The 15,062-nt window shown below is 37.0% G+C and overlaps 1 protein-coding gene across 1 annotated transcript in view; it reads left to right on the top strand.

Moving 5' to 3' along the window:
* Positions 1 to 15,062, top strand: part of LOC102417647 (DExD/H-box helicase 60) — an 88,860-nt gene that overhangs the window by 41,265 nt on the left and 32,533 nt on the right. Inside the window, exons 20-24 of the mRNA XM_023755545.1 lie at positions 79 to 188; positions 6,766 to 6,870; positions 7,421 to 7,549; positions 9,433 to 9,557; positions 13,798 to 13,956. Coding sequence (XP_023611313.1) covers positions 79 to 188; positions 6,766 to 6,870; positions 7,421 to 7,549; positions 9,433 to 9,557; positions 13,798 to 13,956 — 628 coding nt within the window. The remainder of the gene's footprint in view (positions 1 to 78; positions 189 to 6,765; positions 6,871 to 7,420; positions 7,550 to 9,432; positions 9,558 to 13,797; positions 13,957 to 15,062) is intronic.

The raw sequence follows: 15,062 nt of genomic DNA, 5'->3' as shown, positions 1-15,062 counted from the left end.
TGGGAGTTTTATTTTGTACTTTAAAATTATCCCAGTCGTGTGTTTATTCATTTGGAAATTCTCACTCTTCATTTTTAGTGCTCTATGGAGAGAGATACAATGATTTAGAGAAGCATATATGTTCGGTAAAACATAATGACATTTACTTTGATCATTTTCACCCGTGTGCTGCACTAACAACAGAGCATGTAAGTAATACTTCAACCATCTTTGTTCCTAGTAATATAAAGTATATATCACAGTTGAAAAGATGCCTAGTTGAAACTTAGCAGAATTGAGATATAGATGCTGTATAACAGATATTGAAACTTAGTTTTGAAAGTCACAAGAATAATTTTACAGTTTTCATTCTTTCTTTAATAGTGTCTGCATCCATAAAGCTTAAAAATAACTGAAACTTTTAACCTGAAATACTTTTTGGTTAATTTTATTTATCCTTGGACATTATCTTTGCCCATTTTCTTTCTTTTATCATCCCTGTCTACCTGTCCACTTCTCTGAAACGAATTCTTCTCTTAGTGTGGCTACAAATACACGTGGACAATATCTAGCACATGTGAGAATCTGAGCACCAAGAATTAGGTTAAACGAGGAAAAGAGACTTTTCACTAGCTTATTAATCACAACATGGTTTTTTAGTAGTGAAGCAATAACATGGAAGTCATAAGAGGACTTCATTTTAGTGCTGCGATTTGAGTGGGAGGAGATTTCTTAATTTTCTTGTGTACTTTTCTTCCTTTCTCATCCTATTCCCAGGAATGGCTTATTCAAGCTCTAGTTGCTTCTCAGAGTGATAATTAGTTAATAGTTTGTCTTCCTTCCAAGACCTGGCAAATTAAATATATTCTGAATTTTGTTGTCACATTAAGCCTTCTAATATGACAATTTTTAAAGCACATGAAACTTTAGATGGCACAGGAATTAATTCCATGTCCTGCCTACATGGTATTTCTGGATCCACCAAGCTAATTTAGATAAATCAGTAATAAAGGTAATTCTGATTTTGCCAAGACTGCAGTAGCTTTCCTTTGGAAATGGGCTAAATGCACACAGCTCCTAGCGTGGCTTCTTCTATGACCTGGCTCCAAAGTCCTTTCCATTTATCCACTTGATGTATCTTACCTCCATGCCCTCATTACTTATATTGTTCCTGGAACATTTCACCCCAGATGTCAAATGCTAGTTGTCCAGAACCTGTTCACCTATTTTGACTCTTCTAATGTGAAACCAATTTAGAATCTTCCTGTGACTTTCTTAGCTGGATGTAATAACCTCTCCATAGCACCTTTTCTGTATTTCTTATATGACAATAATCATGGCCAGCTTGCTGCTAAACCTGTTCACATGCATGTCGTCTTTATCTTACTAGAATAACTCCTTGAAGACACATGTTGTGTCCTTAGTCCCTAACAAACTGCTGTGTATATAAAAGTGCTTACTACATTTACCTATATATATAAAAGCCTAAGCAACCATTACGACTGGTCGACCAAACGACCTATTGACTGCCGGTAGCTATGATGCGCACTGACCGCTAGGGGGCAGATGCTCAATGCAGGAGCTGCCCCCAGGGATCAATGTGCTCCCACCTCCAACCTCCTGCAGCTGGCCAACCTCCCTTGGTCCCTCCCCCACCCTGGACTGGACTAGATGGCCCTGATCGGCCCCAGTTGCTGGCCAGGCCGAGGGACCCCACCCATGCATGAATTCATGCACCAAGCCTCTAGTATTAAATAAAGATAGCCAGTCTTTATTTAATACTAGAGGCTTGTTGCACTTACTTTGTGTTTGAATGATTTTGCATATTTCGTCTCTTCTAACAATCACAACAATTTTAGCATAGAGGCCATATTAATATTCCCATTTCCTAAATGAGGAAGGTGAAGCATAGACAATTGAATAACTCACTGTTGCACCAAGTGAGTGGTGGGGCTGGGATGCATTCTCAGATTGATTCCAGAGCTTGCTCTCTCCTCCTGTTCCTAGGAATGGCCCATTCAAGCTCTGGTTAACCCAGTATTCTGAATGATCAGTTGAAGAAATACCTGAATGAGGGAATGAATGAGAATAACTTTATAGCATTTGGGCTATGATGCAATGGCTTCTAAAAAGCAACTGAATGAATCCTAATGATGGTGATTTTCTAATTGGATTTTATTTTGGATGTTTCTCTTTTGTGCTGCGGTGGCCCAATCCAAAATCGAAATAAAACAAAAATATGGCTAAAATTCCAGTGACCTAACCTAAACCCCAAACTAGAATATAGATGAAAAGCCACACATAAATAATAAAAAGAATTCTTTCTCTCTTCTTCCCTGTCCCCCACCCCCATCATTACCTGGCATTTAAAAAGCAGCATAGTATTTTAAAAAATTATTTTATTTTGAGTTGGATGGTTCAAGGCAGGTTATCGTGGAGTTGCAACGAGTCCAGTGGTTTGGAGTAGTTGACAAGATTGGCATTTTGGTCCAAGTGCCTTTCCTCTATTTTCAGTAGCTATTAATGGAATAACTGGAAAGCAGTGGAACTGCTACAGTGTGCTCTGACCCCATATGACTTCTGCAAAGGTCATGGTGCTGAATGAGTCTTCTTAAGACTTCTAGACTTTTGCCACAGGAATACAGGATGGACACAAAGGTGTAGACATTATTAACTGCGTTTTGACAGCTGTGTATGAAGCATGTGTTTATGTAGGATACTTCCTAAAGTAGCAGGATATAAAGCAAGTAGACCTTTCCAAATGAGCAAATCATTGTGTATTATATTTCAGATTAATATGAAAGAACTGAGTGGCAAGAAAAAGCATAATACATTGTGGCAACATAAAGAGAAGAACCACCCAGTTTGGTCATCTCCTCTGTAGCTCTATCATAGAAATGGTTTCAGAAGGAAAGGGGTAGGGCTAATGAGGAGCTGACCTTAATCCAACTGAGGGGAGGGAATTGCCTTCCATCCACATAAGGCTTGCTTCTGGCAAAGAGTAGAGTTTGGCCTTTGCCACCAATTATGCCACACAGGAACAGCTGCTGGCTCCTGGACAGCTCAGCCCCAGGAAGTCCTTGAAAGAACTGTTGCCTATCTCTGTTCAGCACGATCAGTGTTCACCATCACCTACAGAGTCAGAGACAATGCACTTTGCAAAAATAATATCATGGTATAATACAAGTGAAGAAGGATGCAAATCTATGAAATCTATGACTTTTTAAAAAATTAAATTTATGGAGTGACATTGGTTTATGACATTATATGTTACAAGTGTGCAATTGTATAATACACTGTGACCTTTTATTTCTTTTTTACCTAGACTGGCTCAGTTTTTGCCAGCTCATTAGTTTATTTTATAGTGGAGGAAAACCAGATTAAATTCACAGCTTTTAGCCATAGAATTCTTAATATGATTTTTAGAATTAAGAACTATATGTTGATTAATCAATCTCATTGACAGTTGGGGCATCAGCTATGTGCCAGGTATTTTACTGAGCCTATTATATATATTATCTAACTTAATTCCTACAACAAATCTCTGTCATAGGCAGAATTGTCCTCTGTTTTAGAAATGAGGAAGCTCAGACTTTTGAACAAGGCAAAGAGACTTAAGAAATCCTAACCACTCTAGTTACCATAATAGAAGATTTAATCTTGAAAATTATGATAAATCTTGGATTTATTTTGTTTTTATTTTAATTTAGGCAAAATAAATTACCCCTTCAAGGTAGTAATAGTAAGAGAATAAAATGCTAATGTTCCAAAATAATATATTCATTTGCTATTTTGACATAAATGGGTCCTTACTATCAGGCTAGCTTTCAGTGCTCAGACTGAGAGATGCTCAATGATGACTCCATGTAATTGTTTGCATCCTATAGTTTTTACAAGACTAATTGATTTTTAATTGAAATATATTGGACTTATAATATTGTGTAAGTTTAAGGTGTACAGTGTGTTGATTTGATTCATTTATATACTGCGATATGAATGTCATTGTAGCCTTAGCTAAGACCTCAACCCAGTCACATAATTATAATTTCTTTTTGTGGTGGGAACAATTAGATCGCATCTCAGCATGTTTGGTGCTTATAATACAGCATTGTTGTCTATAATTACTATAGTGTACATTAGATCTTCAGGACTTCTTCATTTACTAGTTTTAAAAGTTTAAAAGACATGTGCTGATACATTTATCCTATCTGATTTTACTACAGTCTGTAAAGTGGGAGTACAGATATTTTAATTCCTATTTATTGGTGAGAAACTAGCATTTATAGCGGAATTAGAACTACATCTTCTGACTCAAAGTCTACCGACTTTTCATTCTACCAAACATTTTTTTTCAACTGTGTTGTAGTGGGAATGGCTTTTTTATCCCAGAGTTTCCAACGTGTTAACAGCTATTTACTAAAACAAGTATCCTATTTTCAAATAATTTTGGACAGATCTGCCTGTAGTTCTTTTTTTGAGATTTAATGTTTGCAATGGGAAATCTTAAAGTGTGTTTAATCAGACACTTGTGAAAACACACACCTCCTTTCTTTTTTTCTTTGGGAGGGGGGGAGTTGACATCTTATTTTATTTTTAAACTTTATTTTTATTGTTGACTGATGTTCCCTTCTTTTCTTTTGAAGAATACCTATTAACATCTCAGGGATCATAGTCTCCCAGGCAATTGATTTGTAGCAATAGTAGTTTGAAACCAGTAGAAAATAATACAATGCATACTTTTTGAGAGCAGGAATTTTTTATTTATACTTTTAAAATATTTGTGGAAAAATGAATGGCATACATATCCAGAAGGCTTAAAGTAGAACCAAGTGACCTGAGGAGAAGTGTCCTTGAGTGTCTTAAAAGTAATATGATAGCCTTAGTTTCATTTTTATATTTTGAACTTATTGGAGTGACAATGTTTAACAAAATTATACAGTTTCAGGTGCACAATTCTACAGCATATCATCTGTACACTGAACTGTGTGCTCGCCACCTCAAGTCAGTTCTCTGTCCATCACGATTTATCTCCTCATACCCCCTCACCTTCCCCTATCCTCCTCCCCCCAGCAATTACCACATCGTTGTCCAAGTCCATGAATTTTATCCTTTTTTTTCCCTCTTTTGCTCTATCCCTCCACCATCTGCCTGACCTGACAGGTGTCAGCCTGTCCTCTATCTATGAGTCCGTTTCTATTTTGCTTGTTCGTTCATTTTGTTCATTAAATTCCACATATGAGGGAAATCATATGGTACTTGTCTTTCTCTGACTGGCTTATTTCACTTAGCATAATGCTCTCCAGGTTCATCCATGCTGTCACAAAGGGTATGATTTTTTTCTTTTTTATGGCCAAGCAGCATTCTATTGGGTAAATAGTCTCTGTTATTCACTCATCTACTGATGGGTACTTGGCCGGCTTCCAAATCTTGGCTATTGTAAACAATGCTGCAATGAACATAGGGGTGCCTATATTCCTTTGAATTACTATTTCAGGTTTCTTCAGCTAAATTCCCTGAAGTGGAATTGCTGGGTTATAAGGAAGGTCCATTTTCTGGTGTTTTGTTTTTTTTTGAGGTAATTCCATACTGCTTTCCATACTGCTTTCCATAGTGGCTGCACCAATCTGCATTCCCACCAACTGAATTCCCTTTTATCCACATCCTCACCAGCACTTGTAATTTGTTGATTTATTGATGATAGCCATTCTGGTAGGTGTGAGGTGATGTGATTTTAATTAGCATTTCTCTAATAATTATTGACATTGAACATCTTTTCATATGCCTATTGGCCATGAAAGTCTCTTTGGAGAAGTGTCTTTTGAGGTCCTTTGCTCATTTTTAAATTGGATTGTTTATTTGGTTTTGATATTTTGTTGTATAAGTTCTTTATAAATTTTGGATATTAAGCCCTTATCAGGTGTATCATTGGTGAATATGTTCTCTCATTCAGTGGGTTGTCTTTTTATATTGTTGATGGTTTGCTGTGCAAAAGCTCTTTAGTTTGATGTAGTCCCATTTGTTTATTTTTTCTTTTGTTTTCCTTGCCCGATGAAATATATCAGAAAGAATATTACTATGAGAAATGTCTGCAATTTTACTGCCTATGTTTTCGTCTAGGATGTTTGTGGTTTTGAATTTAACATTTAAGTGTTTAATCCATTTTTAGTTTATTCTTGTGTATGGTATAAGAAGGTGTTCTGGTTTGTTTTTTTGTTTTTTGTTTTTTGCAGGTATTCCCAAACACCACTTATTGGGTAGACTATCTTTACCCTATTGTATGTTTTTGCCTCCTTTGTAAAAAATTAATTGACTTAAAGGGGTGGGTTTATATCTGGGCTCTGATAGGCTTAGTTTTAAAGATGACCCATCATCTTAGAACTTAGGCCAATAAAATTGGCAACTTTTAGCCTGGTTTGGTCCTCAAAGCAAATAATCATGTTCATAATTAAACCAATTTAAGTTTCAGCTGCTGAATAGAGGTCTTGTTTTTTTTTTTCTTTTATCCAAACTGAGTCCACAAATATTTTAGCTTCCTAGTACTCTGATTTGAATTAAAAGGTCTTAGAAAATACCAAAAACTTTTTGGAGGCCCTTTTCCCCCCTATTCAGTAAATCAGGGACACTCTTGGTTAGTATTTTTTTTTCTGCATCTAGCACTTACCAACACTTGAACATTTTAGCTAGGTGCTTTCCAATGTCTTTGTGTTCATGATAGTGACTATGAGGCAAAGGTTTGAACATGAAATAAAAGGAATATTAAAAATTTCAATTTAATTTTAATCGTAGATTGAAAGGTATGGATTCCCTTCTGATCTTATGCTTTCGCCTCGAGAAACCATCCAGCTCTATGACACCATGTTTGAATTCTGGAAAAGTTGGCCCAGGGCCCAGGTAATTCATAATTATGCAATTAATTTGAATTCTGTTATCGTGGATGGTAACATTGCTTTCAGAAAGACAAACTCTTACCCTTGCCTCTGATCTCTTAAAATTATCAATGGACTCTTTCTAAAATACAATTGCCCCTTCTCAGACATTTTTCATTCTAACATTATATGATTTACTTTAATGAGATGGAATGTCATCGAATTCCTGAAAATATTTGTTCTTTCAGTTTCTGAGATATTGTAGCCTCCTTTTACATCTCGGATTTATGTACTTCCATGTTCTTTCATTGTACTCTCCTTCCTTCCCTATGCTCCAATTGCTGCCTGTTTTTATCTATTTGGCTTTGCCCTGCATTCTTTCCTTTGGAGAGCTCTTTTATTTTACTAGGATTCTGTAGTAGAAACTATGGGGGAAAAAGAAGTTCAACGGCCTGTACTTTCAAGTAGCTTATAATCCTGTCTATGAAATGCATAATTGAGAAACATCTTTGAGAGGTTTTTTGTTTTGTTTTTTCTTTATGATTTCATTTAATTTTGTGGTATTTCTTTTCAAGGAGTTGTGTCCAGAGAATTTCATTCATTTTAAGAATAAAATAATCATCAAGAAGATGGATGCTAGGAAATATGAAGAGAGCTTAAAGGCAGAATTAACAAATTGGATTAAAAATGGCAATGTAGAGGAGGTAATTTCCACACATATTTTTGGTGAAGTACCCTCTCCTCTTCGTTTTCTTGAGTTATTTTGTTCAGTCATTACTATTTTCTGGGTTTTTCATCTTTAATTTCCATTTTAGGATTATAAGCTGGACACAAAGTCTAGTGATTCTGTGGTAAAATAAAAGGAAAGGCAGGAAATTGATCTTTGTCTCCTATAGCATGTGACAAAAGCTATTAGTTCCTGATAGATGTTTTAACGCTTAAGAACAGATGTGTCACTATCCACCGAGTCAGTGTTCTTGGGGCTGTGGCAACATAGCTATTGGAATCATAGTTAACAGTAGCTGAGAAGACTATTTTACTCTTTTATTGTCTTGGATATTTTTAATGCTTTGAAATTTTAATTTGTATAAACTATTTGTGTATTGAAACCTTCACCTGGAGTCAGAGAAGTTATGCATATTTATTTTAAGTAATCACTGGTCTTTATATTTTTGAAGTTTGTTTTATTGCCACATATTGACATTTCTGATTTTGGGGGAGTGATATATATATATATATATTAGACTTTTCTCATGTGACTTTTTTCTATTATATTTTAACTTAGATGATCTCTCCCCATTCAGAAACATAATATAATTACTTTTAAGATATTCTCTCCTGAGTATATGTTAATTTTATAGATTTTAAAGAGAGAGGAAGGAAGAAAGAGAGAGAGAAGCATCATTGTGAGAGAAACAGTGATTGGTTGCCTCCTGTATGCGCCCGGTCCTGCAACATAGGTATGTGCCCTGACCGGGAATCGAACCACAACCTTACTGTATAGGGGATGATACTTCAACCAACTGAACCAGGGCTAATCCTCCTATCTAATAAAGAGGTAATATGCAAATTGACCATCACCCCAACACACAAGATGGCCGCCCACATGAGGTCAAAGATGGCCGCTCCATGTGGACACAAGATGGCCAGCAGGAGAGGGCAGTTGTGGGCGATCAGGCCAGCAGGGGAAGACAGTTGGGGGGATCAGGCCAGCAGGGGAAGACAGTTGGGGGGATCAGGCCAGCAGGGGAGGACAGTTGTGGGGGGACCAGGCCTACAGAGGAGGGCAGTTGGGGGGGACCAGGCCAGCAGGGGAGGGCAGTTAGGGGCAATAGGGACAGCAGGGGAGCAGTTAGGCGTTGATCAGGCTGGCAGAGGAGTGGTTGGGGGTGATCAGGCTGGCAGGCAGAAGTGGTTAGGGGCAATCAGGGAGGCAGGCGAGGACAGTTGGGGGGAACCAGGCCTACAGGGGAGGGCAGTTGGGGGGGACCAGGCCAGCAGGGGAGGGCAGTTAGGGGCAATAGGGCCAGCAGGGGAGCAGTTAGGCATTGATTAGGCTGGCAGAGGAGTGGTTGGGGGTGATCAGGCTGGCAGGCAGAAGTGGTTAGGGGCAATCAGGGAGGCAGGCAAGCAAGCGGTTGGGAGCCAGCAGCCCTGGATTGTGGGATTGGGCATAAACAGGCAGTTGGACATCCCTCAATGGGTCCCAGATTGGAGAGGATGCAGGCTGAGCTGAGGGACACACACACACACATACACGAATTTCATTCACCAGGCCTCTAGTTTACTTATATTTTTTTCTGCATATTTTGTCATTACAAATCTTTAAAATGTATTTGGAAATAATTTTTCTACATGACATGGAGAAAAACACGTTCACCCTACCTCCTGCCATAGTGAAATCAGTATTACTTACAAAACTGATTTATTTTGCTAAAAAATTGCATTTTATATTGCATCATATATTACTTTAAAGATCATAGCAACATAGATTAAACAACAATGAAAATATTTTAGTCAAAAGTAAAAATTTCTTTCTTTATTCTTCAGAACTTAAAACAAATAAATTCTTTTTTTATTACTGCAGGCCAAACAGGTCCTGAGGAATCTTAGTCCCAAACCAGTTTCTAGTTCAGAAAACATGATACAAATGTTCCCACTTCTCGTTGAAAAGCTTAGGAAAATGGAGAAGTTACCAGCACTAATTTTTTTGTAAGTAATTTATTTTAATTTTATTTTTAAATTAAATTTATTGGGCATTAGTCATTTAAATCAAATTGCTTTTATTTGTAATTTGTATTATACTCATTACTTTAAATTGAGGAAAGTTTTACTAACTTTACTATTGTAATATAGTATTCATTAGTATTTTTGGTGCCCATTTGTTCTAAGAGTGAATTTAAAAATATACCTTTCTAGTCTAATTTTTTAAAATTGATTTCAGAGAGGAAGAGGGGAAAGAGAGAGAGAGAGAGAGAGAGAGAGAGAGAGAGAGAGAGAGAGAGAGAGAGAGAGAGAAGAGAAGAGAGAGAGAGAGAGAGAGAGAGAGAGAGAGATGTTGGGAGAGAATCATCAATCGGCTGCTTCCTGCATGCCCCACACTGGTAGTGAGCCAGCACCCCAGGTGCCTTGACTGGGAATCAAAACGTGACCTTCTGGTTCATAGTTGGATGCTCAACCACTGAGCCATGCTAGCCGGGCTCTAATCTAATTCTTAACAAAATATTTTCACTTGTGTTATTAAAAATTACCTTCTTTATTTAATTCCCTTCTCCATTTCTTGTTTTGGTTTTTTTTTTTACTCTTGTATTTTTATCTAAGTCTTGTTAAATGCCTAGGTTCAGTAAATATGTAGATTTAGTAAACTCTTAGGGACTTTGAAAAACAAATTGAATGTTTATGTGTGCAAGCATCCCACATAAAATTAAAGTATTTTTACAATAAGCTAGAATATTTATTGGTGGGATATTTTATTATTTTAATTTATAATTATGAGAACTATAACTTACAGGCATTGATACCTTGATAAATTTTATATTCCTATAGACATGAAACAGCTTAACATTGAATGTAATCATCCAGTTTTGATCAAGTATAACTTATACCAAAGTATAATTCATTAAATGAATAATACTATATCCTAGATTTGTAGATCTATTCATTTTGGGATCAAAATGGAATATTTTAAAATACTTTTGACAGTTTCAAACTACTTTAAGACATGGAAGCTATATATAAATAAGGCCACAGAATCTTGCTCAGGTGGCAGTTTAATGACATTTGTTCACACATAAAGAGACAAATAGTAATGAATCATCATTGGTGATGTTTATTTAAAATAATGTTGTTAATTGAATATATGGCTGTGTTTGGATAATGCAATAACATTGTTCATTTACCTTTGTTGTTGAGACAAGAAAAAGAAAATTTTGAACCACCAAGAAATTATACAGCTCACCTTTATTTTCAAGCATGGTTACAGGTTTTAGTTAGAAACAAACCTGATTTAGTACCTCTGGGATATTTCTGAAGGTCTAATTGCCAAAAATAACTGGATTCATTTTTTATATAGATATACAAAATTAAAATATTTGAAAGTACAGTATTTCACAAAAACATCAGATGTTTAATTCTGCTTGAGTTGCTGAGTTTTGGCATATCTTTATGGAAGTTTGGGTTCTCTACAAGGCATACTGTACAAATCCTTGGTCTTATACAGTTGTATTTAGTCCTAAAAAGCCCCGGCTCATCAACAAATTTGAGGCTTTGTCAGAGCTCAATCTGTACCTCATGGAGATTTTCAAATAATAGCATCCTTGTCAACCTTTTCCAATCTGGTCTCGGGGAAAAATGCATGGACCCTGGTTAGTGTTTAGTGACTGTATTAGCCTGTGCTTAGAAGCACATTCTTCAAGGTCAGGCCCAAGTCTGGAGACGACTTCTCTGCTCCCTGGTAGCTCTGTCACTTCTAGACAGCTTCTTAATGGTGTTTAGCCTTAGTTTCCTCATTTGCAAAATGAGGAAAGATGATAAAAATAATAGGGTCAGGGTAAGAATTAAATAAAAATAAATTATGAAATCACTTAGTATAGTACTACCTGTTATTGGCTAAGGCCCAGTCTCTAGACATTTGTTCTGTATAGGTTATCAGAGAGATTTAAGAGGAAATGTTATTTTCAAGTGATCCATTTTATTTAATTTTATTTTTTAAAAATATATTTTATTGATTTTTTACAGAGAGGAAGGGAGAGGGATAGACAGTTAGAAAAATTGATGAGAGAGAAACATCGATCAGCTGCCTCCTGCACACCTCCTACTGGGGATATGCCCACAACCAAGGTACATGCCCTTGATCGAAATCGAACCTGGGACCTTTCAGTCCGCAGGCCGACGCTCTATCCACTGAGCCAAACCTGTCAGGGCCAAGTGATCCATTTTAATACATGAGGTACTATGATGAAAATTACATTTCTTAATACAGAATAGGTAACTTATATTCATGTCAAAAGAGAAGCACCATAATGTAAAGATTAAGAACATTGGCTTGGAGGCAGGACTCTGCCATACAAGCTGTGAGATTTTGAGCAGGTCACTTAATCTCTTTATATCTCCATTTTCTCATCTGCAAAATAGGGATCTTCATAGTGCCTTCCTCATAGAGATGTATTATACTAAATGAATTAATATACTTAAGACATTGAGAATAGTGTCTGGCAATAGTAAGTATGGTGTTGACTGTATTTATTATTTTGTCTACTACATGACATTTCTTGCCATGTAGCATGAAATGCTACTTTCTCTTTTAACTTTTTTTTTGTTAATCCTTGCCCACGGGTATTTTTTCCATTGATTTTTAGAGACAGTGGAAGGGAGGGAGGGGAAGAGAGATATAGAGAGAAACATCGATGTGAGAGAAATACATGGATTGGTTGCCTCCCACCGGCACCCCAACTAAGGCCAGGAATGAACATGCAACCCAGGTACCTGCCCTTGACCGGGAATCCCGAGACCCTTCAGAGTGTAGGCTGATGCTCTACCACTAAACCACATCAGCCAGGCACTTTCTTAATCCTTCTTTCACCAGCATGTCAATTTATTTACTCTCTACTAGCTATCATTTTCTCTTCATGCTATTTCTGTAAACACTTTAGAAAAGCCCTTTGCCTTACAAATTATATTGGAGAAACTTTATTGTGTAGACCCAAACTGTGATGAGCCATAGTTAGTATAATGGAGTATAGTGATTGTGTCTATTGGCTACTTTCGGGCATTTTTCTAATAAAGTATTATAGCATTTACTGCATTTTACTAATAAAGCATTATAGGGTAATAGAACTTAAGTGGATGTTTCAGTCTTCTTGTCAAAAGCCCTAGCTTCCTGGTACAGAGCAATGTATGTGGTATGAAGATAAAGAATGTTTGATTTTACTTTCTCTAGAAACATTTTGCTCTTCACGTACCAGGAAAATTTGGTCTGTAGCATTTGCCTAGTTAATTGTTCAGGCCTGAATGGGCCAAATGGCTACAAGGGGACTAGACTAGTTTAAATACCAAAGTGCCAGGAAGTCTGTTGTATGTCAATTGTAGCTCAATAAAACTGGTGGGGGAAAAAGAATGCACTAAAGTTCACAAAAAAATTGGCCATCACAAAATCTGAACTTAAAAATATGTACTGCCTGGCTGGCTTGGCTCAGCGGTTGAGCGTCAACCTATAAACAATGAGGTCAAGATTTGATTCCCGGTCAGAGCACATGCTTGGGTTGCGGGCTTCATCACCAGTGGGGGTGGGCAGGAGGCAGCCGATCAATGATTCTCTCTCATCATTGATGTCTCTATCTCTCTCTCCCTCTCCTTTAAAAAGAAATATATATATACATATATATATATATATATATATGTATATATATATATTATTTATCTATCTATCTGTTTATTTATTTACTTATTCATTCAATAGTAGAGGTCTTTGAGTCTGTTATGGACAGACATAAAGATAAGTGCAATTAAACACAAGAACAACTACAACAACAATAAAAATAAATAAAAGAGCAAACTTTTCATGAGGGGAGGAGGCATTTCTCTTCTGTATATTTATATATATATGGAGAGAGAGAGAGAGAGAGAGAGAGAGAGAGAGAGAGAGAGAGAGAGAGAATGAGAATGAATTCATTGTCTTCTGTCCCTTCCCTACTGGACAGGGAAAATATCCATGGGCTCTCATTGCTGTTGCCTCAGGAGGGAACAGAGGGGAACTTCTTATGTATTATAAGGTAATTACTAAGGAGTCTGCTCATCCAGAACACCTTGTGTGCCTATTCAGGATAAAACTGATAAAGATGGATATTAAAAACTCAATAGATATATGTCAGGATGGTAGCAGTAGGTGGAAATATGACTGCATTGTATTTACAGTACTATTTTCAAGGCAAGCTTTCTTTTCATTTGCTTCCAGATTCAAGTTAGGAGCTGTAGAGAAGTGTGCTAGAAGTGTCTGCACTTTTTTGGAGGAGAAGCAAGAGAGAGAAAGGCCTCCCAACGCTGATAAAGAAGCCTATGACATGGCTAACAAACTTCGAAAAATTAAAAAATCTATTGAAAAACAAAAGATAATGTAAGTATTTAACTAAGCAAAGTGGTGGTTTAAAGGTGGAAATACTTCACAATTCCCATTAGGAAACATACATTGAATGTGTTACAAATAAGTTGTAGTTATTGGGGCATGTTTGCAAATTAGGTAAATTTGGGTGAGAGAATAGGGTAAAGATAAGTGGCAGTAATTATATATTTCTAAGGGGCGTCGATCAGTCTTATTTAGGGCTTGGGACAGGCAGGACCACAGCCTAGAATTGTTAGACCATATACCTGGCATAATCATTTCTCAAAATAAGCACATCTTTGATACCTCACTCTCAGCCAGCCTTAAGAAGCCTTAAACAAAGTCTACCCACATTGCTGTGGGCCACATCATAGAAGTGTCACTGATATACCATCACAATCACATAAGTGACATAGACTGAGCTTGAGAATGGATTAAAATGCCAGTTTTATGCTTGGTAGAATTTTCTCCTTTGACTCCTCTTTTTTTGTTCTTGGTGTCTAATTCTGACAACTCTAGTCCAAAATATTTATTCTCTTCATGATCCTCTCCATCTTTAGTCACTGCCTGGTTTAGATGCCCATCATGTCTTCCTTGCAGAGGTCTGTTTTTGGGCCCCAGAGCCTTAAGGTTCACCGCTCTCCAATCTAGCTAACAAATGATCTTGCTAATATCAACTTGATTAAATTATCTCACACTCAGTAGTCTTCCTTCTTCCTTGCTTAAGACCTGAAAAGTCCAGACAGAGACAGCATAGGAGGTATAAGCCTTTTCAGAAACTGATATTCTGATTAGACAACTTTTCTTCAGGTCATTAGAAGCCATCATTTCAAGTTAAAGAGTGACCACTAATTCAAACTCTAAAAATCTCAAGAATGTTTTAATACCTTGTTTAGCCACATCATTGTAGTGAGGGTGAATGGGGGCCTTGCTCTGGACCCTGTGCTTTGGAGAGTACCCCTGTGGCCCTCCTCCATCTGCATCCATTCCCATCAAGTTGTGAGTCTGTGGAGCTTAGGAGGCCTGCCACCTGGAGCTCACTCTTACCCTTTTAAATTCCAAGATGTTATGGAGCTATATTTGTCAAGGTAGGAGGATGGAATGTATTATTTGATAGTGTA

Source organism: Myotis lucifugus, unplaced genomic scaffold, assembly GCF_000147115.1.
Source record: "Myotis lucifugus unplaced genomic scaffold, Myoluc2.0 scaffold_1, whole genome shotgun sequence".
Classification (NCBI taxonomy): Eukaryota; Metazoa; Chordata; class Mammalia; order Chiroptera; family Vespertilionidae; genus Myotis; species Myotis lucifugus.
The sequence above is the reverse complement of the archived record's forward strand: the minus strand, read 5'-3'. Positions and strand labels throughout refer to the sequence as shown.